Genomic DNA, 27,106 nt, shown 5'->3' on the forward strand with positions numbered 1-27,106 from the left:
TGAGATAAAAGGCCTAGAAAACCTTCAAAAATTCATATTAAATAAAATAAAAGCCCAAAAGATAGAAATGAATATATATTTTGACTTAGAAAAATCTTATCATTCCAAATTTAACGTCAAAAATTCCAGAAAAATCATATTCTGTCTCAGAAAATTATATTTTTATAATCTATTGTCATAAAAATCCCCAAAAATACATAAAATACAGAAAATTCAGAACATCATTCAAAAAAATGATTTTATCATATTAAGATTGATAACATACAAATATAAGTGATTTAATGCAAATAAACGTGTAAATGTGATCAGATTAAGTGTACTAAAAATGCATGTTATCAGGGAGCACCCTCAAGAAGGGACATTTATGGAGCATTGGAGCTTCTCAATACGCAGTCAAGGAGATTATCCAAGACTGAGGAGGGGGAGAACCGATCCGGTCCTCTCTACACAAGGGTCAGCTGATCCTGCTGTCTGAAGACTATTTTATTTCTATTATTCCTTCTTCTGTTCCCGTCGTTCTTCCTCAAGGTTACAAACTAGTTATTTTGTTGTGGAAGGAGCGCTAATCGTTTTCTTGTTGTTATTCCCTCAAGTTTTCTTAAGTCTATTGTCACAATTCAAATATGAGAGGAGGGTATCGTGACAGTCACCCACAATGGATACATGTTTATCTCCTTTACAGAGAGTGTACATATATAATATGGAATTATAAGGGATCATAAGATCAGTTGCACATGTATCATCGCCCAATCATTATAATCATGGTATGCGAATGAAGACAATCTAGTTATTTGCATTTGATTCTGACTAAAACTGAGATATATGTGCCTATACTAGAGCTTTTCAACCAAGAATTTGTATGTTTGGATATTCATCTCCAACTGCTTTTCTGTGGTGGCTTGGATGAGGAGTGATGGCGCGGCACCGTCCGACACCACAGGATCGTCATCGAGCCCGCCACCGACAGGCGTCCAGCCGACGCAACAAGCCAAAGCGACGACGCGTACACCCGGGTTCAAATATTCGGCGTGACGACGTGCCATCTTCGACTCGCTTACCTTTCACTTCCCGCATCTACGTTGTAGCGAGGGGAAGTTCCCGTATGAGGATATCTTCCCCTCCCGCTAATGGGCCCTAGCCCTTTTAGCCATTTCCCCTTTTATTTTTATTTTGTTTGCTTTGTTTTTGTTTCAATGGGCCCATCCACGTATTCCGTATAAGACGAAGGGGTGGGCGCCCTCCTTAGACACGCTTGAATTTCTTTGAAAAAAGAATAACGTTTGGAAGTCAAAGAGTCACTCTCGTTGAGGAGAGGACGAAGAAGAAAGAAGAAGGAAGAGGAAGAAGGAAGGAGAAGGAGGAAGAGAGAAAGGAGGAAGAGGAGAAGGAGAGAGTGGAGAAAAGAAGAGTCGCCGCTGCTGCCGCCACCGCCGCCGCCGCTGTACGCCGCTCCGGGTACCGCCGCCGACGCCGACGCTCCCGCCACCCCCTCATCTCAGCCGCACTGCGCCGATCATCGCCTGAGCTTGCCGTTGCGCCGCCATCCAACACCCGCATCCCTCCGTTGCCCTGCAGCGGTCGCTCGCTCCGCATCGCCGCCGTGCCACCGCCAAGCTTCTGCACGCACCGCCGCACCGCCGCCCGCGGGTGCCCTCGCGCCGCACGGGTCACGGCACCGCCGCTCGCTGCGGGACTTCCCCGCGAGCTCTTCCGCGCCGCTGCCGTAGCTCCTCGACGTGCCGTCCTCCGCGCGCCTCGTAGCGTGGCAGCCCCGCACGCCCGCGAACGCTGCAGCCCGCCCGTTCGCTGCGGACTGTCGCCCCGCGATCCGTGCCTCGCCCGCGCCGTCCGCGTGCCGCGCGCGCTGCTACCCGCGCAGCCGCGCACGAGGCCGCCTCCGCGCCGCACGCAACCGCGCCCTCGCGCCCGCGCGTGCGCCCGTCTTTGCCCGGCGCGCGACCGTGCCTGCACGCCCGTGCGCGCCCTTGCACTGCGTGCCGCACTTGCCCGCACCTCGCACCCGCATTCCGCCGTTCCTACGCCCGCGCCGCCGCCTCACCTCACCACCGCGCCGCCCTCGACGTCCACGCCCACGTGCTGTTGCTACACTCCTGACCAGCCTCCAAGGTGCCACTGAATAGCTGTCGCTCGGGTTAGACGTAGGTGAGAGTGAGACAGGTTGAGAAAACGACGACGGATTCTCTGAGAGTCTTACCTGGCTGGTACAAGTTGGGCGAGCCCGACGAGTGTGAGCATCTAAGTGGGAAATTCTCGTTCGGCGACATAGTCATCCTCGACCCTCTCGGGCGAGGTTCGGGTGGTTTGGATGACCATACCCTAGGCGACCCCGTCGGATCTCTAGAACGGCACCACCACACATCGGCACTCGCACGTACTACACGTAGGATTTTTCATTATTCCATCATATATTATACCTGCTCTACATTATTATCGGACGACACTTCTCGTCGTTGCCCGATAGAGATCCTTATTCGATACCACGCCACTACCCTTGGTGACGACCGGACGACGTCTTGACGACGTCCGGCATCAAGGAGTATAGGAGCTGAAGAAGCACACATTTGATATCAAACTCTGCTTTGATGACCAAGGGTGCAAAATCCCTATTAATAGGGCAAAATATAGCATGAATAATTTAGAAAGAGGGGCTTGACATTCTGATGGAAAAGAGAGGGTCCCTGGAAAGTACTAGGAGTTAGCCTGGAAAAACATTAACAATTATTTATCTCATCCCTCACCTCCAAACCATTAACTAGACAGCACCGCTACTCTGTAGAATGTGCTTGGAAGCATGAATTTTTAGAGAGAATAATCGATAGGGTTATGAGGGATGGAGGTAAATTAGGGATGAAATTAATGGAGAAAGGTGGAAAATATATTTAGAAGCCATAACTTGTCCTTCTCTTAAGTTCTCTTCCAAGGCTGTTTGCTGTATAAATTACTGAAAACATTTGACAAGTTTTCAGGAAATTTGTCGTGTCATCGATCCTAGATCTCAAAACATAGCCTACCAATTTCACTGGCCTTTTGTCCTTAACTTAGAATTAGAATATGCATAATTGAGTCTCCCTTGTTCACTTGGACCCGTAATATCATTTTAAATCAATAACCAAGGAAGGCATAGCCCCTTAGGGGAATCTCTGTACATCCATCTCTTGCCCCCATTATTCTATCACAAATTTGTCTGAGAACTCACTAAACTTGGACAATTTTTCCACTCCACCCACCATTTAGAGACACTTTGACTTCCCTCCACCCTCTCTTTGATGTTAACTCATCCACAACTTGGTCCTAAATCCGAATGCATAATGCAGATGCAACATTGCAGAAGAGAAGAATGCAGATGAAGAATGAAGAAATCAACTAAGAACATGCCTCGGAAAAGGCTCAGATCATAAGATTAAAATGCAACGAAAGAGTGAAGAAATCAACTAAGAATACTATGCTTAGATCATAATATTGCAATCCACCCTACCTATCACATTTCAATTAAGAACACTCCTTAGCAGACCTCCACTACTTAATCCCAATGCAGAATGCAGATGGAAGAATGCAGAAACTAAAACAACAATCTCTGACTCGTCGGGTTGAGATCCTGAAAACATGTCTTGATTTATTGTTTTTTTTAACATTGGATCTGATCCGATCTGATCTGAACATTCGAATTGAATCAAATCGAATCTGGTTTTTTTATCCGAAAATTGGGTTCGATCGAATAATTCGATCCAAACCAGATGCGAAGATCGGATTTGAGTTGAATTTTACCCGGGTCTGATCAAGGTTTCGATTCGATTATTCGAATGCTTGATCCAATTGAACAGTCAAAAGATCCATTCGAAACCCCGATCCCTAGTGAGAGATAAAATGAGGTGAGATAAAGGAGAAAGGGGAATATAGGTAGATAGTGAGAGAAATAGATGCACATAGATGGAGAGAGAGAGCAATATAGAGAGGTAGAGAGGAATATATATCGATAATGAGAGATAGATAGACACAGATAGAGAGAGAGATGTAGTAAAGAGATAAGAATACAGATAAATAGTAAAATAGATAGATAGGCATAGATAGATAGAAAGAGAAAGAGAGTCAGACAGAGAGGAGAGAGAGAAAAATATAGGAGAGATAGGAACCATATAGAGATGGAGAGATAGAATTATAGACATAGATAGAGAGAGAAAAAAATATACAAGGAAGATAGACAAAGAGAGATGAAGAGAGAGAATGATAGAGAGGTAAATAGACAATAGAGAGAGATAGATACGCATATGGAGAGAGGGATTATGTATAATAAAGAGGTAGAGAAAGCAATAAAAGGAGAGATAGATAGATATACTGAGACAGAAAGAGAGATAGATAGGCAATAGAGTGAGATAGATACGCACAGATAGATAGAGAGTATGTGAGTCAGAGAGGTAGACAGAGATAGATAGATAGAGAAAGATAGATAGCGAGAGATAGATTGATAGATAGAAAGAGATGAGATAGATTGATAGATTGAAAGAGATATATTGATAGAAAGAGAAAGATAGATAGATAGAGAGAGAGAGATCGAGAGAGAGGTAGATTGATAGATAGAAAGAGAGAGAGAGAGAGATAGATAGAGAGATATAAAGAGATAGATAAATAGATTGATAGATAGAAAGAGAGAGAGAGAGAGATAGATAGAGAGATATAAAGAGATAGAGAAATAGATTGATAGATAGAAAGAGAGATAGATAGATTGATAGATAGAAAGAGAGATAGAAAGATAGAGAGATATAGAGAGAGAGAGAGATAGAAAGATAGAGAGATATTGATAGAGAGAGAGAGATAGAAAGATAGAGAGATATGGATAGAGAGAGAGATAGAAAGATAGAGAGATATAGATAGAGAGAGAGATAGAAAGATAGAGAGATATAGATAGAGAGAGAGATAGAAAGATACATAGAGATAGATAGATAGATAGAGAGAGAGATAGATAGAGTGAGAAAGAGATAGATAGAGAGATAAAGAGATAGATAGAGTGAGAATGAGACAGATATAGAGAGAAAGAGATAGATGGAGAGAGATAAATAGAGAGATAGAGGGATAGAGAGAGAGAGAGCAAGAGAGAGACAGAAGGGGAGAGAGATAGAGAGAGAGGGATATAGAGATAGAGATAAAGAAATAGATAGATAGAGAGAGAGAGATAGATAGATGGATAGAGAGAGAGAGAGATACATAGATGGATAGAGAGAGAGAGATACATAGATGGATAGAGAGAGAGAGAGATGATTAAGAAATAAGAAACCTCAGCATTCATCGCGCTCCAAGACGACAATCCCATCGCTACCAGCAACAACAACGGAAGTCGCCATGCCGATGAAGATACCATGCTCAGCAACCCCCGTAATCCCCAAAATCTCATCGCTCACCTCCTTTAAAGCCCTCGAAATCCCCTCCGCGATGAACAAATCCAGCGCACAATTCCCATAATCGTCAAAACTTTCCCACAACTCTCAGCAGTTTCGAAGAATGCTATGGAGATCGGCGAGAACGACGAGCAGAGCCGCAGCGGAAGGCTCGGAAATCTCTCTCTGGAACTCCGAAATCCGCTCGTTGATGGAGTCCAGCACAGGAACCCACTTCATGGCGCTCTTCAAGGAGATGGTCGCCGGCGGTGCGCCGCCGGCCACCTCCACATTCTCTCTGATTCTCCGCGGCCTGGCGCGCAATGGCTCGATCAAGCTCGGGGAATCCGTCCATGGCCGGATTCTGAAGACGGGTTTCGCCGGAGACCGCATCGCGGGGACGGCGCTGCTCGATTTCTACGCCAAGATCGGCCGCCTCGACTCCGCCTCGCGCCAATTCGAAGAAATCTCAGACAAGGACGTCGTCACCCGCAACGCCATGATCGCGGCACTCTGCAACAGCGGGTTTCTGCAAGAAGCCCGGCAAGTGTTCGACGGAATGCCCGAGAGAACCTCCGCGACGTGGAACTCGATCATCTCTGGGTACTGCAAGAAGAACAAGGTGGAGGAGGCCCGAGAGGTGTTCGATCAAAATCCCACCAAGGACGTGATATCCTGGAACGCCATGATCGACGGGTACTGCAAGGCGGGGCGGCTGGCGGCGGCGGCGGAGCTCTTTGAAGCGATGGGCGAGGGGAAGAACGTGGTCTCCTGGAACACCATGATAACGGGGTACGTCCACCACCGCCAATTCGCGGCGGCACTTGAGCTTTTCCGGAGTATGCAGGCGGCCGGGCCGCCGCCGACGGCGGCGACAATGGTACCTCTGCTATCCGCTTGCGCCCACCTCGGAGCTCTAGACATGGGGAGATGGGTCCACGGCTATGTCCAGAACAGAAGGCTGAGAATTGATGTTTTCCTCGGAAACGCGCTGGTGGACATGTACTGCAAGTGCGGTGCCATTGACGTAGCTCTGAAGGTCTTTAGAGGTTTGCCAGAGAGGAATGTCTTCTGCTGGAATTCCCTCATCTCCGGATTGGGGATGCAGGGAGAGGGAGAGAAAGCCATGGAACTGTTTGTGGAAATGCAGGAGAGGGAGAGGATAAGGCCTGATGCCGTCACCTTCGTCGGCCTGCTCTCTGGGTTGAGCCACTCGGGCATGGTCGGCCATGGCCGGAGGCTCTTCTCGGAGATGGCGACGGTGTATGGAGTACAGCCAGGGGTTGAACACTTTGGGTGCTTGGTTGATCTGCTGGGCCGAGCCGGGCTTCTGGAAGAGGCAATGGAGGTCATGGAGACGATGCCGGTGAAGGCGAATTCGGTGATTTGGGGGAGTCTTCTTCGCGCTTGTAAGATCAGAGGAGACGCCGGCCTGAGCGAAGTCGTGGCGAGGCGGCTGCTCGAGATTGATCCTGGTGATGGTGGGAATTATGTGATGTTGTCAAATGTGTATGCTTCTGCTAGACGGTGGGAGGAGGTTCTGAGCTGCAGGATGGCTATGGCGGAGGGAGGATTGAGGAAGTCGACGGGGGGAAGCGTAATTGAAATGGGGAATTCGTTGGAGGAGTTTGCAGCGGGGGATACGCGGCATCCCGAACACCGTCGGATTGTCGGGTTCTTGGAGGAGATGGTGGTGGATATGCAGAGGATGGGGTACGCGCCAGCGATTGAGGCAGTGCTGCACGACGCAGAGGAGAAGTAAAGTTAAATTCATGAGGTAAAAATAAAACTATTAGAGTGAATCATCAGTAAGTTAGTCTGGCCTTAAGATTTGAAATTGCATTATTTTTTTTGCTTCTTGGAATCATGTGTGATCTGACGAGCGTGCTTGTTATGTGGTGATCCAGGCTCAGGGTCTATTGAATCTTCTTGGGTTTAATTGTGGAACTAACGATGAGGTTGAAATGGAGTTGGAAAGGGAATCATCAGTAAGTTAGTCTGGCCTTAAGATTTTAAATTGCATTTTTTTGTTTGGTTCTTGGAATCAGGTGTGATCTGATGAGCATGTTTGTTATGTGATGATTCACGTTCAGGGTCTGTTGGATCTTCTTGGGTTTATTTGTGGAACTAACGATGGGTTGATAAGGAGCTGGAAAAGGAAGTGGAACTTATACGCGTGTACCAATTGAAAGGGATCCCAGGGAATATTACATCAATGGTACTGCCAATTATGACCTTTTTGTTTACCATTATTCTATTTTTGTTTAGAAAACTACAAAAACTTTATTGTTGAATAATATTTTAAGGAAAAGTTGATTGTTGCTGCCACTGTGAAAATTGGACAGGAAAAACACGATTTGCACAACGAAAATTTATGTTTTATTGTGATTTTAACTTTTAGTTAGTCTTCATTTTTAGAATTCGGATTAGGGCCTAGATCTGTGTTTCGCAGAGGACCTGAGAAGCAGGCCAAGATTACTTATCCCCGCCAGCGTCTAAACATAAGGGGGACTTGAGAGTGAGACACGTTTTGGTATTTCATATTCTCTCTCTCTCTCTGTGTTGTTGGAAATTATATCCTTTTCCTCATCCCTTTCCCGGACGTCTTTCTGTTGCCATATTCTTGAAATCGACAGATGAACTTTTTCTTAGACCTTAATTGGAAATATGGGAGTTCCTCTGGATTTATTTGCGAAAATACCTTTACCTTGGCCAGGTTGGGGCATGATAGTTTTATTCTGTGACTTATTTCCCTTAGAATTTTCTGATGATTGCCCAGCTTATCTGGCACCATGGATTTCAGAACCTCATGTTCTAATACCATAAGGTGATGAGTCAACGGCTATTTTTGTCAGGGGATCAACATTTAAAATAATTCTTCAAATTATTAGAGTTGTCAAATTTCGTAGGGTTTTCATCAGTGACTTCCAAGAAATCCCTTATTTATGCAACATGGGGGCACATTCAATGGTTTTGATCTAACTGTCCACGTAAAAATTCATTGCCGTCACCGTCTCTGCATGGGAAAGATTATGTCAGTGTCTCCCTGCGACAGGAGGAGATTTTGTGTTATCTTTACCCCAAAAAATGCATATTCAGTTTCTTGTGGGTGTCTCATGTTTTGAGAGATTGGATGGAAATAGAAAGTATGACAATGAGGGAAACCCTCAGCCCCTAGAATATAATCTCGGGGTCAGAAGAGCATACCTTTTTGTCAGCTTCTGGCTGATCTTGGAGAGAAGCAATGGAGAAGCTTCTTCTCCTCCTGTCCAAACCCTAGCCTCCATAGAGAGATTCAACCAATAATACTTGTTCACTTAGTTTAACATCAACGCCCAGTACTTATACTGGGTCTTACACATATCGGGTCTCATGGACCCGATATGGTGAACCCAGTATACCCAGATTTATACGGGTAGATATCCAATAATAGAAATACATGGTTTTAAGAACATAAAGAAAAGTGAAAGGTGGACGTCTACTGATACTTTTCAGTACATTCTATCCGCCTCAAATAGGCGGATGCAGATTACAGTTTTACCTAAAACACCAGACTAAAACAACGAATGACCATTCTGGCCGTGCACTATATAAGATGATGCCTTTCCGTCTCTATATTGATCCAACTCTCATAAAGATTGTTTGACTGGTCTCTCAAGTTGCTTTAAGAAAAGCAAGCGTCTGAATATAAAATGATGAGTGTCAGATAGGAATCTTAATGGGCCTTTGACTTTTCGACCCAATAAATGCATTTTTTTCTTGAAGAATTGAGAGTCTATAAAAGTTCATATGGTTGAATTGGGGGGAAGGAAGAAAGTAGTCTGGAGATCCTCCCCTATGGCTCGCAGGTGCCGTTATCAGGCTTATCTGTATTGGTACAGGTATTTGATGTGAACTTCTTTGAGGAAAAAATACGTAAATATCCCTGACAGGCTCTGGTGATCCCATCATTCACATTTCAGATAAATTCTTTACCCTCCTGGTAATTTTGAATGGCTTTCTGTCTTGGTGGGAAGATCGCTGGTCACTGGTCACCGGGGTCTCTTAACCTATAGAGGTTAGGTATACAAAGAAGAGAGAGTCTGTTACTTCATGAGGGAGAATGACATATGCAGACACACAATTCCTAACTGATGCTTGGTTCGCCTTGAGTTGGTGAACAAATGCTTTGTATTCCTAACTATCACACAATTCTGTATAGACCTCCTTGGTATTTACTCCATGCAAATGATCTTTCGTTCAATCTTCTCTCTAATTAAATGTCAATCAATTTTGACATTCTATGTTTGGTCATGCTGGAATGGGTTGTGAACGATATAAATAAAAGCTGAATTTTGCCAATTGATTCTTACAGTACTGGACAGTAACAGTCTTAAGGTCCTCCGAGGTACCTCAGACCTACAACAATTCTTTGTGTGAGACCCCCAGCCGGTTGATGCTCAAAATTCAGCTTTTGCACTCAATCTGGCACTACCTTTGGTTTCTAAGTTTCCGAGTTATTACTTTGGCTGCCATTAAAATGCTATACATTAGGGATTTTTCTACGACTTAAAGCCAGGGGTATCTTAATCTTTTAAATTCTTGAATGTTTCCTTGCATGATTCGTTGTATCTTTCATCTCTGTATCATGATGATAGATGTGCGGATGAATCATGATGACTGCGACTGATCGCTGACCAAATGAGTTGATATTTTCGAATTTTCCAATTTTCCAGAAGCGGATTTGCATAGAAGAGGATAACTGAATTCAAGCATTCATAGGCTGCCTGGGGCAAAAGATTTTGGATTAAAGGCGTGGATTTCAGATCTTGCAGGGTGAATGAGGTAGTTTTTTTTATCATTTTCAACTCTCTTAAGTTTTTCTATGATTTTCTCCGCCCTCCCCTCATACGAAAGCCACGTTTTGAATAGTTTACTGATGATTTACTGATGAGCCACTCTAATATTTTTATTTTTCAGTCATGAATTTCTGTTTGCGCATTCCTGTTTGGGACGGGGAGCTGCCATTTATTTAATCCGCGTCCCCTGCTAATTATCCTATTCTTTTCTTTTCTTTGGCAGATTCCAGGCGCAAGTTGATGAAGCCAGCTGAGGCACACTATTGACCCATGCTCCATCCCAAAGATACTTGTATGCGCTCTAATCTTTCTTAATCTTTCTGTCTATAAATCTATCTACCTTTCTACTGCATATCCGTCTGTCTGTATCCCTATCTTCTATATATCTTTCTATCTATCTTTCTATTTTTCTATTTATCTCTCTACCCATCTATCCATTTGTTGATCCATTTGTTTAACTTTTTATTATTCCATCCCGTCACGTAAGTATTCATCCATCCATTGATGCGTCTATTCATCAATCCATCCATCCTTTCATATATCCTTTCTATAATCTCTAAATTTATATTGATTTTCACCATCTTTATCTCATTTTCTGTGTCATTCATTTTCCATATCTTTATCCCTCAATCGGATTTCAACAATTTTTGAGCATGATCATCGTCATCTTTTTCTTCATTTGGTAGGTGTTTACCTGGGGATGATTCTGCGATATTCAGTGTCAACTTGGGAAATCAAGAACAGATGCTGACTATTGTGAATTGATGTTTGTGAGACATTCCAGTCTTTTTTACCATGCTTGATCATGTCTGTAGTTCTTAGTCTGCTAATGTAGGATAATGCATACATGGAAGAAGTTTTCCATCCTTGATCATGCATTCTTCTGATTTTTTTGTCAGTGCTGGAGTGTGCAAACAGCTACAGATAGAGAGATAGATAAATAGATGACAGAGAGAGAAAGTTCTCATCATCTTAATCTTTATGTTGGCCATCATCAGAGTGATTATAGAGAGAGAGATCTTTCCATTATATTCAGCCGTCAACTAAGTGATTATAGAAAGAGAGATCCAGGCATAGACTTTCTCAGAATTCTTTAACCTATTCAGCCCATGGTTCAACTGGTCCGTGAAGAGAGAGAGATGCCACCCAACCAGCACATGGGTGGTGAAAGAGAGAGAGAGAGAGAGATATAGAATAGTTCAAAATTGTTATCGCAGTATTACATTCTTTTGAAGTGGCTCAACATACAAGTGTGAACTGAGAAGATAATAACAAAACAGATTACCAAAATCGACCCTCTGATCGTACTTTCCCTCGGCCCGGTCAAAGCCAAGGCATGACAACAAAGAGAGAGAGATAGATAGATATATAGATAGAGAGAGAGACAGTGTATGTTTGAGATATATATATATAGAAAGAAAGACTGTGTGTTTGTCTGTGTGAGAAATAGAATGAGGAGAGAGAGATAGAGGAGAAAGAGGAAAATAGATAGATAAAAGACATAGATGGGCATAGATAGAGGGAGAGAGAGATACAGAGGGGTAGAGAGACTAATATATATCGATAGTGAGAGATAGACACAGATAGAGAGAGGTAAAGAGAGAGGAATACAGATAGATAATGGGAGATAGATAGGCATAGATAGAGAGAGAGAAAGAGAGTCAGAAAGAAAGACACAGACGGAGAAAGAGATACAAGGAAGATAGACATAAAGAGACGGAGAGAAAGAGAGATAGATACGCATAGATAGAGAGAGAGCATGTGAGATTGAGAGGTTGAGAAATAGATAGGAGAGATAGATTGACATACTGAGAAGGAGAGAGATATAACTAGACATAGACAGAGGGAGAGTGACATTAAAAGGTAGAGAGAGGGAGAAAGAGATAGGAGAGATAGATGGACATATAGAGACGGATAGAGGGACATATAGACATAGACAGAGAGCGAGAGTGACATAGAAAGGTAGAGAGAGGGAGATAGAGATAGAAGGAGAGATAGATAGACATACTGAGGAGGAGAGAGAGATATATATAGACTTAGACAAAGGGAGAGTGACATAGAAAGGTAGAGAGATGGAAAAAGAGATAGAAGGAAGGTAGACATGTAGAGCAGAGAAAGATACATAGAGAGAGAGAGAGATAGACACGCACATATAAATAGAGAATGCGAGTCAGAGAGGTAGAAAGAGAGATACATAGATAGATGGATAGATAGAGAGATAGATAGAGAGAAAGATAGATAGAGAGAAAGATAGATAGAGAGAAAGATAGATAGATAGATAGATAGAGAGAAAGATAGATAGAGAGATAGATAGAGAGAGAGAGATGATTAAGAAATAAGAAACCTCAGCATTCATCGCGCTCCAAGACGACAATCCCATCGCTACCAGCAACAACAACGGAAGTCGCCATGCCGATAAAGATCCCATGCTCAGCAACCCCCGTAATCCTCAAAATCTCATCGCTCACCTCATTCAAATCCCTCGAAATCCCCTCCTCGAAGAACAAATCCACCACAAAATTTCCATTATCCGTGACAAACGGCGATCCATCCTCCCCCTTCCTCAATTCCCCCACGCAGCCTTTCCCTTGTTCGAACAATTTCTTCAACCTGTTCATCGTCAAACTCCACCCGAATTGCACGACCTCGACGGGCACCGCCATCCCACTCCCCCCAATTCTCTCCACCATCTTACTCTCGTCCACGATCACCACGAACTTCTTGCTCGCCCCTTCGATCATCTTCTCTCGCAAGAGCGACCCGCCTCGCCCCTTCACGAGATTGAGGCGGGGGTCGACCTCGTCCGCGCCGTCGATGGAGAGATCGACGGTCGGATGGGCCGCCAGGTCGGAGAGGGGGATGCCCGCCATGGCCGCGTGGGCTTCCGTCTTCTTCGAGGTGGGGATGCCGACGATGTTCTGCAGTTGGCCGGACCGGAGGAGCTCGCCGATGCGGTCGAGGGCGTGGGCCGCGGTCGAGCCGGTGCCGAGCCCGAGGACCATGCCCGACCGGACCTGCTCCACGGCTCGGTGGGCCGCCCTCTTCTTCAATTCTTCCTGGGTCGGCTCCGAACCAGGGGATTTCGCCATGGATAGTGGCTTGTTGGCTCCTCCTGCTGCTTGCTTCATCTGGGTACTGCACACCCTCATCTCTCTCTCTCTTTCTCTCTCTAGAGATTTTGGGTTTTCTGGGGCTCTCTCTCTAGAATTTAGGGTTAGGGTTAGGGTTAAATAGTGGGGAAGAAGGCGGGTTTTGCGGTGGGGAAGAAGAAGACGAAGAAGTGGAGGGGAGGAGGCGACGCGGCGGCGCCAAGATCGCATTTTTTTTTTTGGTTTTTGGTTTTGTGTCCTCCTCCAGTGGTTTTTATTTGAGTCCTGGGTGAAATAAGGGCTTTTCTGATAATGAAAACTTTGGTAATTAACCTTTCTCGCTCTGTCTTTCTCTCTCTAAAGCAAGGCATGTAGTAGCAAAATAAAAGGAAGAGGCTTTGTTAAGATGAACAGATTCTTGCAGTATACCATTCATTTTAAGTTGTAGAGAGAGAGATATGCAATGGAACAGGTATAGAAAGCAGTAGCTGCCAATTTTGTATCTTCTTGAGAGCCACGGCGGATGAGGCTCATTGTTCTATCCGTTTCCTTTCCCTATCACCTGTTCCACACGATCAAACTTTAAAATTTGTCTTTATGCAATAAAGAAAAGAGACAGATAGATAAATAGATGAACAGATAGATTGATATAGAGATAGAGAACGAGAGAGAGAGATATATACAGATAGATAGAGAAATAGAGAGATAACGAGATAGAGAGAGAGAGAGAGGAAAGAGAGAGAGATAGGGTCATGTAAACACATGGGTTAAAGACATTGAGGGAGAGATAGATCTCTCTCACTTTTTTACCGGAACTGGGGATAGAGAGAGATAAAAGAAGATGAATTAATGAAATGAAGTCTGGCATAGGAAAACGAGGGTCTTATGACTTCATGGAAGAGAGAGAGATAAAAGGATGATGAGACGACAAATCATGGGTTCCAGTCTTTCCAAATAATTGATCTGTTATATCTTAAGTAGACCAACATGGGTGAAAGAAATGACGTCCTGGAACATAGATAAAATAAAGATTTAGAAAATAATAATGGGTCTCACGATAGAGAGAGAGAAGATAAGGCGATGTGCTCCCACAGTTATCAAAACGTGGCCTTCGTATGAGGGGCGGATGGAGAAAATAATAGAAAAACTTAAGAGAGTTACAAATGAGAAAAAAAAAACTACCTCATTCACCCTGCAAGTTCTGAAATCAACGGCTTTAATCCCAAATCTTTTGACCCAATGCGGCCTATAAATGCTTCAATTCAGTAATCCTCTTCTGGAAAATTCGAAAATATCAACTCATTTGGTTAGCGATTAATCGCATCATCATGATTCATCCGCACATCCATCATCGAGACGAGAGATACAAGGAATCAGTCAAGGAAAAAAATTCAAGAATTTAAAAGATTAAAATACCCCTGGCTTTAAATCACAACACAACATGGTATCAGAGCCGGGTCCAGTTGACCTACAGTCTCCGCCTAGCTTGTCTGCTCCAACCTCCTTTTTAGTTAATGCTCCCAAACATCAGCCTTCGGTCTCAAAGCAGCTACGGCATCATTCAGAGGGCAGAAAAGAGTGCCACAACAATGTGATATAACCGCAACACTGCGGGTCTTCGTCAACGTGCACTTGACTCGACCACAACTGGAAGCTGCTGTGATTTCTTTCGGTACTTTCCAGATGCAGTAGAGAATTTTTTACGAAGAACTTACTTGCTCGTCTCAGCTGGAGTCCTGCTACGATCCGCACCCGCACCTACAAACGTCGCCCTCAGCCCACCCAACATGGCCGCAGACCGGCGCAGACGGGTCCAATAACCAAACCTTCTTACGGCTTGGCCAAGATGAGAGAAGGCACTTTGGACCATTGTAAGTACTCTACACGATCTGTCTTCAGTCCCTCGTTCATCGTTCCTTTCGCAGACGACCTTTCCTGCAAGCAAGGAGCTGTTCCTCCAGCAAGTGGCGTGCATCATCCCGTCATTTACCGATGTGTCAACTCCGCTGGCCTTTTCTCTACCCAACTTCCTTCTCTCAGACAAGTACTAGCATTAATATCGCAAGTTTGGACCGATGACACAAGGGTTTGTATCAAAATCTTCTGTTATATAAGTTTTTGTTTCTTATAAGCGAATCTTCCAGACTTGAAGAATCTAGAGAAGAATCTTCGGGCTCACTTGTAACCCTGTAAATATGGGATGAGACCGTGTGGGAAAGAATATAATTTGTCTCTTTCCTCAAACCCTAGTTTGCAAGTAACTCCACCATAAGTGCCACCCAGGGGGATGGTGTCACTGGCTAACAGTCCTCTGGGACGCTACTGTGTTGCAGCCATGACACAGTTAATTTGACGTCACTACGCTCTCTGCATGCTTGGGCAATATAATCAGTCGCTGGGAGTTTGACTGATTTTCTGGTATTCTCCTAATGATCTGGAGAGTATTGCTGATAAATATAGTCAGTATCTTATATTGTGGAACACTGTTAGAACTCCGTGGCTATCTAAAAATTGAATAATTCCAACTTCTCAACTTCCTTCCTCCTTCGTATCAGACTGACAACTTGAAGAAACAAATATACGAATTTGGAATGTTGGGAGAACAACAGTGATATTTGAGGAAGATTCTGAACAATAAAAGAGGGAAGAAGAACTCTCCTTATTCAGGAGAGGTTTCTGCCTGCCGAATCGGTCGAAGGCAGCCGCTCGATGGAGGATCTCCGTCGTAGAGTTCTTGATAACTTTTTCGATGCCACCTTCCGCCGTGGTCCCCTTCTATTTATAGCCTTGCAACCCCTGTATTTGAATTGATTTGTTCCCGCCTTATTTCAAACCTTCACGCACGTGTGGATCAGCTCGCACGTGGCGTGTTGGTGGTTCTTCTTTTCTTCTTTTGGTAAGTCCTCAAGAGATGTTTATCAAACACTAACTGTGCTATCGCCTGCTACTGCTCTGAAGCTCAAAGATACGTATTGCCTGAATCGCCAATTTCCTGAGATTCCTGATCAATCTGTAGCCCAACGAATGGCCGAAGTAGCTGGACATATTACCTTCCTCCCAACCATAGAATCTCTCAAGTTTACAGGATTCAATTTACTAAATCAGAGTCCGTATGTTGAACTCATACTGAAGAGTCATGGACTTAAAGGCCAGATATCTAATGTGAAACAGTCGACTTCGTCCACTTTTGCCACTGATGTGAGTGGCCATGTCAGCACCTGGGACACAAGTCTCCAAGACGCTTTTTGCCAAGTCAATGCCCCTTGTTTGACTATCACTTCTTTTCTGTTTTTTGCATACTCTAATAGGGACTATACCCATTTATCTCCCAAATGTACGTCAGATTTGCCGCAGGAGACTGGGATTATGGATTGTAAGACTTCTGCAGTACCAGTTGATCCAAATCAGAAACTAGGCCCATGTGAAGGAGCAATCTCGTGGACAGAGAACAGTACCAGCGACTGATTTAAAGCAGGTATATATGAACCATTCAAAATTACAAACCAAAGGTGGTGCCAGACAATGCAGATAAATAAGGGATTTCTCAGAAGTCACTGATGAAACCCCTATGAAATTTGACAGCTCTAGTAATTTGAAGAATAATTTTAAATGCTGATCCCGCAACAAAAATAGCAGTTGATCATTACCTTATGGTTTTAGAACATGAGGTTCTGAAATCCATGGAGCCAGATAAACTGGGCAGTCATCAGAAAATTCTGACACAATATTTGATAAAAAATGTATCGATCAACAACAAGAACGCACCTTTCCAGCTTAGCCGCGAACCACCGCTGTTCTGGAATGGAAATGTATAGATCCTGGTCGAAACCACCTCGCAGGAAACTTCAAGATTTGGCGCTTCAACGCTCCCCTCCCCCTGGTCGAATGCAACCCGAAGCCCAGGGAGCCAAGCTTCACAAAAACTTCTTGATTTCTTCTTGCTTCGGGGGTATCCCCACTAATCCCCCCCTTTGCTCCTTATATACTTATTCTTCCCTCTTTATTCAATAGTGGGCCTGATTTATTTTCTCCACTAAAGGGCCTGGTTTAGCCTTTTTATTGCAAGATCGTCATGTGCCATCCACATGACGCCCCTTTTCTCCTTTTATGCAGTTGACTCGGGGTCAGCCCATGATTGACCCTTGTCTATCTGTTCCTTCCTGGGTCTCCTCTTGTAAGATATGTATAGTACCTTATCAAATCCTAAGGGAAAATAAGGCACAGAATAAAACTATCATGCCCCAACCTGGCCAAGGTAAAGGTATTTTTCGCAAATAAATGCAGAGGAACTCACATATTTCCAATTAAGTTATAAAACCAGATCATCTGTCCATTACAAGAATATGCCAACAGAAAGATGTCAGGGAAAGGGATACGAGTGTTCATTACAAGATCATCTGTCCATTCTAAGAATGAAGACTAACCCAAAGTTAAAATCACAGTAAAACATAAATTTTCGTTCTCACAATCATGTTTTTCCTGCCCAATTTTCGCAGTGGCAGCAACAATCAACGTTTCCTTAAAACATTATTCAACAATAAAGTTTTTGTAGTTTTCCAAACAAAAATAGAATAATGGTAAAAAATAAGGTCGTAATTGGCAGTACCATTGATGTAATCTCCCCAGGGATCCCTTTCAATTGGTACACGCGTAAAACTTCTGATGTGTTCCGTTTCTTTTCCAGCCTAGGCTTCCCAAAATAAGTTCCACTTCCTTTTCCGACTCCATTTTAACTTCATCGTTAGTTCCACAATTAAACCCAAGAAGATCCAACAGACCCTGAACCTGGATCATCACATAACAAGCATGCTCGTCAGATCATACCTGATTTCAAGAACCTAAAAAAAGATGCACTTTTCTGAAATCAAAAATTCATAATAGCCCATCTTTTGAAATGGTTTATGCTACTACTTGTTCATTATTTGGCCAAAATGAACAACGATAAGCAGTAGACAATGAGCTCAAGCTGCAGTATTGAATAACAGTTATGTACGAACCACCAGGATGCGGATTTCATCAAGAAGTCTATAACCTCGTTCTTCTGCGTTCCTTGCGGCAGTCTCAACAGAAATAACTAAATCTCCCAGAATCAACTGTACAAGTAGTAAGAGGTATTCGTAAAAATGCATCAAGAAAAAAAATACAGGAGAATACTCACAATGGGAAGATACATTGGATGATCAACTCACAATGGGAAGATTCAGTGCAGGACTATGCCGGGAAATTGAAACCAAACCCGTAATTTGATCTTGTTCTCTCTTCTCATTGCTGAGTTTCCGAATGAAATCGTCGTTGCAGAGCAACACATTTAATTCCGCCCTTTGATAGCTTCTAATATCACTAATAGATCTGTCCCTCGCTTTATAGCCCGAAGCTTGGAGCCCATCAAACGCAATCTTCATCGCCATCGCAACATTAAGCCTAAGCATTTCTGCTACATTCTGCCCAATTTTAAACCAAAAGAATTCAAAAACGGGAAAAATTACAGATACATTCAATCATGAGTAGCCGAAGATGCTCACCAAATACAAAAAAATACAAATCACCAAGAAACATAAACTCATAATAAAATTTCACCGCCATTGCATCGCTAATCGTAACGATTTCCGCAATGTTCCCTCCAAATTTAAGCCACATTTATCCATAACGAACAAAAAATACAGATACATTTAATCACGAGAACCCAGACATCTTCTCCAAACGCACAAAAAAATCAAAGACGAAAAAGTAATGAACAAAGGTAAAGTACCAAAATTTCCGCATCGGGGGACAAACCCTCATCGATGCAGACTTTCACTTTGAGCTCCACCTCTCTCTTAACAGCGGCGGTCCGCTTCTTGATACCCTGGCGACGCCTCAACTTGCGAAACCTCCTCAAAGATGAAATCCAGCCACGAATATCACCAACGAAAGGCGACCCACGTCGGCGAGCATGGAAAGCCCGAGACTGCGCACAAGGGATTGATACAATGCTCGAAACGACGACGCCATGGCGGTGGAACGGCGAAGGAAAAATTTGTTCATTGGCCGGCCACCGTGACAAGCAATGCGAAATCCCCACCGTCGTCTTCTGCTTCGCCCGCGACCAGGAGCCCTCCGCTACGGCTCTGCTCATCGTTCTCACCATTCTCCATATCATCCTGAGAACCTACTGAGAGTCTGAGTATGAGAATAGCAAGCAAGCTTGATATAGAGCTTATATTCACCTGTTTTAGCAGTCTAATCAAGTTTCTGGGGATATTAAAATAATTTAATGGGCCTTGTTTATGGGCCTCTATCTGCTTCACTATTTAGATTATTTTGCCATGTAATTGTTAATTTGTTACAGTCCCATAATTAGCCCCTAGATAAAAAAATTGTGGAATAGGGGGTGTGGTTATGATTTGGATGATCAGTTCTGTTTTGGCACCAATGATGATGTCAATGATGAAGAACCATTTTTGTGGTTTTTTCATGAGTTTACATTGTCATTGTCTTTATAATCCATTAGTTGATGATGGTCAGTGTCATTGTTATCCAGTTAAGAGGAGCTGGAATTGGCATCGACATTGTCATCCATAGTTTTTAAAGATAAGGGGAAGCATATAATCATATCACCGTCAGCCATTGTCTAAGAGCCTGAAGGCAAATTTCAAATTTCACTGTCAACCACTCATTCATGGTCAAATAGGAAGGATGACAACGATGCTGATGTGAAATCCATCATTCTCACTCCTAAGTCCTAGTTGTTATTCCAAATGAAATTCATCATAATATATAAATTAAATGAATGATTCTAGAGAGGGTGCATGTTTACCTAAAAGTGCCGATATAGTATTCTATAGTCTCATAGTTGGAAGATTAATTTTATGGATCAAATATAGTATTTATATGTTCTGTGTCGTGGCTTTTTCATTGTGTAGGATTCCTGGGAAACCCAGGAATCTATCTATTAATTTGTATTATAAACTATGAGTAGTTGATACTTAAGATTTTTTAAGGAGACATGGATCGTGAGGATATTATATGTTTGAACATTTCATTGTATGGATGCATATAAAGTACTATAATATGAAATTAAGACTCAAAGTTTAATTATAAATAATGGGAAAGAATTTATAATTTCAAAATTACAAATTCATTCAAATTCAGAATTTTGCCTGGCTAGGCTAATTTGGGTTTTCCTCTTAATTGAATAGAGAGGATGGTGATGTCTTACGCATGTATTAATGTTCTTGAAATCTCCTTCTATCATGATTTTTTTTGTTTATGTCATTCCCATCTTTTTTAGAGCCGGATTCTTCTTTTCTAGACCTGGCACTAGGGAACAACAAGCGTTGTCCGTCACGTCACACGTCACCGTGACACAAACATGACGGATGACGTGAAATGATGGTGATATTTACTCTTTGTAAATCATAAAAGGATAAAATACTATTCCTACTGTTTTCTTCTCCACATTCATCTCATTTTTTTACCAACTGCATCACAATCAAATGCCACTAATATGCTGGACATCTTTTTCTATTAAATATCAATAGATCATTGATAATACTTATCACATATCCATTATTTGTGTACACAATGTTTCATATGCTCAGAGTTCTTGGGACCTCAATCTTTTGTGTCACACCAGTTACCACCTATTTGATCCCCCTTTTTTACTATATAATATACAGTGACCAAGATAAAATCATAAAAATATAAAAAAGATAAAAAATGATTATTATTTATTAATCATTCATACTTACCTTGTATCCTTGTGAGTTGAATTTACCATAGGAATTGTGCACTACACACTTAAATAGAGAATATCTGAAATAAAGTAAATAATATAATAATGATAAAATAATGAATAAAATAAGATAGGTAGGATGTAAAAGTTGAGATTAGATAGACATATTTATTTTCTGAGTTTTCTGTGTCATGCTTTTGAAGAAATAATACTGATAAAAACATGACGAGAAAGTTCAAAAGATAGAAGAGTAGGATTAAACCAAGGAAATAGAATATAATTCAGGTAAGAAGAAACTATATATGATGAAAATAAGATAAGGGAAGAGGAAATAAACATAGTTATTGTTGGGTTACAACTCGTAAAAAGGTTTATATGACAACTATGAAATAAATAAGTTCAATGAAATGCTTAGAGCTGAGAGGATCCAACGAGGACAAGGAGGCCTAAAAGAATGCTTTATTTTTTGGGGAAAATTTCATGGAACATTGTATTCATGAGTGAGAAAATAAAGGATTGAAAATAGATTAATATAATGAGTTTTCAGATAGAGTAAGAAGATGTTAAGAAAACACAATAGAGGAAGAAAAGGGAAAATAAGATAAAACTAGAATGCATGAATTTATATTTTTACTGTATTTAAATAATCAGTTTGGTACTCTGAAAGCGAATGATATGGGTTATATTACTTTAAAATTATTATTATATTTCTACTACTTAACACATTAAACAAATTATGATAATCATTTCTGTTTATAGATGGACATGATGACATTATTTTGGAAATCCACTTTTTGTTTATCTATAAATTCATTAACGAATGCATGATGCAGATCAACATTCAGTAAATTTGTATGCAATAATTCATGATTTTTATATGGATAATAATTTCTAGTTAAAGAGTATGAGCGAAAAACTTATTGTGAGAAGTGATGTGATATAATCTCACAAATTTTAAAATAAAAGGATATGGTTTTCTTGTGGATGATTTTTTTAACGAAGGGTGTGAGTTAATTTTAATTGAAATAAATTTAAAGATAATTATTTTTAACATATTTTATTTTATTTATTTTATTTACACATGCACGAGAAGTTTATTGTTATACATCTATTGAATGTCCAAAGTTTACCATGAAAAAAACTTTTTTTACTTATTGGCCCAATCATTTTTAGTACTAAAACAACATGTATGGGTAGGGATAAATATAAATAACATTTAATTAAAATCTACTTATGCACTAGAAAAAAATCAAAGTATTTCAAAAACTTGTCTTCAATTTTGATTTTGTGTACACAGAGTTTTTCATGGTACCTTTTCTGACCCCTTGTATAAATTTATGGATTTCAAAATATTTGATCAGGATAGGTCCCAGGTAAAATTTGAAATATAAAATTATTCTTATCTATTTACCATATTTTACGCATACTTTTAAAATCATGAGTTAACCTTTCTTTTTAAGATTTCTCTTTCATTATTCATTTTACAAATATAATAGTAAAATAACTTGATTATTTTTTATTCTTTGTTTTTATTGTTATTTAATTGGTGATATTTTTTAATGATATTTTATTTTTATTTAAGATCCAATAATCAGGAAGCCAATGAAATAATAAAAATAAGGACATGATGTATGCAGAAGAACTACCCCATCGATCACAATTATTTCAATTTTGAATTTTGTATTTGTTGGATTCTAGGGACTTGACTTGGATGGAACTCAAAGGTTCCTATTGTAGGATAGTTGGAACGAAATCATGATGACAATGAAAACCTAATGATGAAATCACTTGTGCATATTTCAGATATGTGATTTTATGGATTCTCGAGTGAGACTTATTGAGTTGTTCAAGTGTGCAGGCTCTAGCCATATCCACGCAATCCCTAGCATGTCACATCTCCTACTTCCTATAGACTAGACCTTTTCATGCTCGACCGCCATTGTTACGTCTTGATCACATCTGAAATGGAGAGGAGCCAGGGGTAAGGGAGAAGAATGGGAAGTGCATAGAACAATTCTGGCCTAGGTAAAAAATTTTCAAGGTTTTTCCCTAATTATACTAAGTGGTTATTTTTCATTAAAAAAGCCCTAAAATCTTAGTATATATTTTGGCATCCAAAAGCCCATTTGCATATGACACTTTTGGCCCATGTACAATCTAGTTAGCTACTCTATAGACCCAACTACCTTTATTGGCCACCAAAATTAGTAAAGTATATGATCATACAAATTAATCAATGATGGATTGATTTAATCCAATTGATAGGTTGAGTCTCCAGTTAGTGGGTGTCAAGATACACCTCATACTCCAAAAGATCAAACGAGTGTGTATCAACTAACTCATGAAACCTGTCTGTCCTCAATTACCATGTACATATAGTCCCTCATCCACTTAATGCTCCTAGGATGATTGAGGGTTTTTTTTAACTTTCATGCCCTAATCGATCATCCTAGATAGCAATGATGCACTTGAAAATGATTGAAGAAATATTCGCTGATAACACATGACATTGGCCAAGGATTTCATCACAACATCCTCCTTAAACTTGATAAGACATAAATTATTGCGTTATTTCTATGAAATTTACATATCATTATGCATTAAAATAAGTATATATGCATGTTATCAAGCCTAAAATGATTAATTATATTTTTAGAGTGATATCCTGATATTGGTGAATTTAATGGTATTTTAAAGGATTTTTTGATGTCATATTCTTAAAGAAATTAATTTTATGATGTGAAATATATTTTGATGAATTGTTTGACATTCTATTTCTGGAGATATTAATTGAATAAGTCATTATATATTTAATATAATTTCCTGACTTGATATTCATTTTATATTGATTTATTCTTGTGTTGTTACCGTAAGATTGTGCTCCACCATATGTCGCCATTTGATTCGATAGAACGGCGACCAATTAAAACTGTTCACAATGATTAGCTACACTAATAATTGAGAAAAGGTTCAATTATGGCATTGTATTCATGATGTCTTAATGGCTCAATCATTCGTCAACAGTTATCAACCTTTTGTCGCAAGGTTGACGTGGACTAGTAGAAAAAAAACAAGATTTAAATCACAATAAATCCGATTTGTAAATTGAGAAGAGAAAATAAAAAAAGAGAGTAAATTCAAAAGTGTTTGTGATACACATGGTGTGCCCGTGTACCACCACAACTGGTTAAAAAGCATAACAATGTTTGTGGCACACAAAAACACATTGCCATATCACACAGTCATTGGAATTCCTTTGTCTTTGCTGACTTAATTGACACACGTTAGCATGTCATTTAAAATAAAAAAAGAGAATGAGGCAACATTTTTGGAAGATGAGGAGATTCAACTGATGACTCTAAAATATGTCATCAAATAATCAAGTTCTCAAGTTTAAATTCATTACAATTATCTTGTGAATTCATGCTAAGTTCATGCATATGTATTGTTTTATGAAATCACTAACCCCACTTGATTCTTTGAATCAAGTGGAATATATTTAACGTTTTATGGCTAGTGAACATTCAGAAACAGGTTAAGAAGATCAAGGAAGAGAGGAGGATCAACAGAAGTGGGCAAAAATTCGAAGTGGCAAAAATTACGAAAATGCCCCTGGGCATGACTTAAGAGAAAACCTATAAATACTCTCTTGAGAGAGGAGTTTAGGTGTTCAGAATTTTCTCTAAGGAAACTAGGGCTTGGAGAAGAGGATTTCTGCACCCTCCAGGAGCTGATGAGCTTTTGGAGTTGGAGAGGAAGAACAGACTGAAGATAGCTTGGATTGAAGAACCACGCCTCGCCGCAAGGACGTGACACCCGACGTGGGAAATGCAAGCTTCAGCCCTGTAATCCCTCTCTTCTCAGACAATTTTGGTTGGGTTGGAAGAGTCACAAGATCTTCCAATGTTTCCCAACTGAGGATTGTTTCGTTTAGATTTGATTTCAGTTTAAACTTTGTTCCTTTGTTGTTCAAATCGTCTTCCCCAAATCTTCCAAAAGAACAGAACTCCTCCGCATCTCCACCACGCCGTGTGCAGCAAAGCCGCCGCGCTCAGCCGTGCCTGACAGCCACGCAGCGCGCAGCACGCGGCGCGTGCTGCGTGCAATTGTACGCAAGACAAACTGCCAGCGCCTGGCGCGCCCGCGTCAGCGCAGCTGGCACGCGCCTGTGCGGCCCGTGCACAACCAGCGCAGCCGTGCGCACAGCCGCGGCAGCCGGCGTGCAGCCGCGTGCGGCAGCGTAGCCGCGCCCGGCCAGCGCTGCAGCCGCCAGCCGCTGCGCGCAACCGCGCGCGTGCAGCTGCGCAGCGCAGCCGCACGCGCAGCCAGCGTCACAACCGGCAGCGTGTAGCCGCGGCGCGCGGCCAGCCGCAGCGGCGCAGCCGCTGCGCGCCGCACGCGCCGCGCAAAGCCGCAACGCGCGCCAGCACGCAGCGCCGCGGCAGCGCGCGCAGCACGCGCAGCGCGCAGCGCGCGCAGCACGCTGCGTGCGCAGGCATTCCGCATAGGCAGCTGCGCTGGCGCTGCATAGTCAGCGCGCAGGCCGCCAAGCACGCAACACCTCGCGCGCAGGTTATCCCTGCACGCAAGGTGTTCGATCCTTTGCCCCAAAGGGCAAAGGATCTGTCTACAGAGAAATTCTCTATAGACGGCTTGATTAAGTTGCACTTTAACGTACTGAAAAGGAATTTCCTGCTGTTTTCTTTTGCTCCCTGTGGATCGACCCTCACTCGCCCTAACTTGTGAGGTTTATAAATTCGTTGAATAAGCTTAATCCTCACACATGTTACTGATAAATAACCAGTAAAAAAACACAGTAAAATTGAGCTTATCATCAACCAATAGAAAATGAGAAATATTTTGGGATTTTAACCGTCAACAGAAAAGGAGGAAGCGTTAGCACCGATGAAGAAGACAAAGAAAAAATGAATGGCTCGGATTGATCCAACTTCAAAGCTTGATATTTGATGACCCAAGATAGCTACAATTGAGCTGAAATTTTGTGGTATTTTGTGTCTTCATCCTCTCTTTCAATCCATACCCTCTGATATATAACTAAAGTTGTGGATCCTTATTAAATTCATCCTTAAACATTCTTCCTACTCTTGCAGGCTAATTGAAAGCTAGTGAGTTTCCTAGATCCATCAAGCTTATTCTTGGTGTCCTACGTGTGTGGAAAGAGGCAACACAGAAGAGGGAGATCTTGCCTGCACCCACAAATCACTGTGTTCTACGGTAAATACCCTTGTCTTTTGTTGATTCTTCTCAACACCATCGCCAGTATAGATCAATTTTACCATGACATTCCACCATCATGTCACATCCATATACTCACTAATCATGTCGTACCATTGTCATGTCTCTATCTCGTTATTATCTAACTTATATTTCTCGCTCTTTACACCACTCTTATGCATTTCTCGTGTTATCATCTTCTTGTCCTTGTTTTCGCTCGATCTTCTAAAATTTAATTGTCATTATATACCATTTTCTATCTACGTTAATCATCTTAATTATAGTACTAATCATCAATGTCTCGTCTTGCATTTTCTTGTCACTCGACTTCGTATGTTATATGTAAGTCACCGCATCACATTAGTCACCATTTATGAATGTTAAATCCTTAATCATTGTTCCCTGTGGAGATGATTGATACTCATTAGTGGCTAAATTTTCTTAAGTGAGAACAACTTTATTTTTTTATTGATTAATCTCAAAAAATACCATCAATAAATTAAAACCCAAATTTTTGAGCTGATCAATTGGCACCATTGCCAAGGAATGGTAGCCAGTAAGAATTTCAGTTCATTTATTTAATGATTTCCTTAAAATGACTTATCTTGTTTTGAGAGTGCAATCAGTTATATTAGCCACAACAGATATAAAGAGATGGTAAAATTCTAATGTTTTGTCTAGAGTTTTCTTTCATCTTTATAGTTTCTTGAACATATATCATCATAAAGACGAATGAGGGAGAGGATCATCCTAAATATTATATTATAAATGAAAATGTAGGGTATGATCCACTTAATAAAATTAACACTCCTACAGATGAGAGAATGAATTTCAAAATTG

The 27,106-nt window shown here is 41.4% G+C and overlaps 3 protein-coding genes across 4 annotated transcripts; 1 reads left to right on the plus strand and 2 right to left on the minus strand.

Moving 5' to 3' along the window:
* The first annotated feature begins 5,218 nt into the window (after positions 1-5,218).
* LOC144701349 (putative pentatricopeptide repeat-containing protein At3g08820) lies at positions 5,219-11,126 on the plus strand. The gene is made up of 6 exons (XM_078573142.1): positions 5,219-7,167; positions 7,298-7,378; positions 7,484-7,608; positions 10,106-10,214; positions 10,452-10,520; positions 10,915-11,126. The coding sequence occupies exon 1, from the start codon at positions 5,515-5,517 to the stop codon at positions 7,150-7,152; it is 1,638 nt and encodes a 545-aa protein (XP_078429268.1). The 5' UTR covers positions 5,219-5,514; the 3' UTR covers positions 7,153-7,167; positions 7,298-7,378; positions 7,484-7,608; positions 10,106-10,214; positions 10,452-10,520; positions 10,915-11,126.
* Positions 11,127-11,414: 288 nt separating this feature from the next.
* On the minus strand, positions 11,415-13,561 carry LOC144701351 (putative ribose-5-phosphate isomerase 2). Its single transcript, XM_078573143.1, has one exon. It carries the CDS (start codon positions 13,546-13,548, stop codon positions 12,574-12,576), a length of 975 nt encoding a protein of 324 aa, XP_078429269.1. The 5' UTR covers positions 13,549-13,561; the 3' UTR covers positions 11,415-12,573.
* A 131-nt stretch (positions 13,562-13,692) lies between these two features.
* On the minus strand, positions 13,693-19,492 carry LOC144701352 (endoribonuclease YBEY, chloroplastic-like). Of its 2 annotated transcripts, none has more exons than XM_078573145.1 (6): positions 19,067-19,492; positions 18,507-18,758; positions 18,315-18,410; positions 17,924-18,102; positions 14,500-14,563; positions 13,693-13,879 (listed from the first exon to the last, which is right to left on the minus strand). In XM_078573145.1, exons 1-4 carry the CDS (start codon positions 19,454-19,456, stop codon positions 17,953-17,955), a joined length of 888 nt encoding a protein of 295 aa, XP_078429271.1. In that variant the 5' UTR covers positions 19,457-19,492; the 3' UTR covers positions 13,693-13,879; positions 14,500-14,563; positions 17,924-17,952. The 2 variants fall into 2 exon arrangements, with proteins under 2 accessions (XP_078429271.1, XP_078429270.1); XM_078573144.1 differs by having other exon boundaries at positions 14,500-14,593; positions 19,067-19,491.
* Between the last annotated feature and the right edge of the window lie 7,614 nt (positions 19,493-27,106).

The sequence above is a fragment of the Wolffia australiana genome, chromosome 3 (assembly GCF_029677425.1).
Source record: "Wolffia australiana isolate 7733 chromosome 3, ASM2967742v1".
Lineage (NCBI taxonomy): Eukaryota > Viridiplantae > Streptophyta > Magnoliopsida > Alismatales > Araceae > Wolffia > Wolffia australiana.

Coding starts and splice junctions, on each gene's coding strand:
- LOC144701351 (XM_078573143.1), bottom strand. CDS start 13,548: ATGCGATCTTGGCGCCGCCGCGTCGCCTCCTCCCCTCCACTTCTTCGT.
- LOC144701352 (XM_078573145.1), bottom strand. CDS start 19,456: ATGATATGGAGAATGGTGAGAACGATGAGCAGAGCCGTAGCGGAGGGC. Junction 18,411..18,506: donor CTGCACTGAATCTTCCCATT/GTGAGTTGATCA, acceptor CTACTTGTACAG/TTGATTCTGGGAGATTTAGT. Junction 18,103..18,314: donor ATGAAATCCGCATCCTGGTG/GTTCGTACATAA, acceptor GTGATGATCCAG/GTTCAGGGTCTGTTGGATCT.
- LOC144701349 (XM_078573142.1), top strand. CDS start 5,515: ATGCTATGGAGATCGGCGAGAACGACGAGCAGAGCCGCAGCGGAAGGC.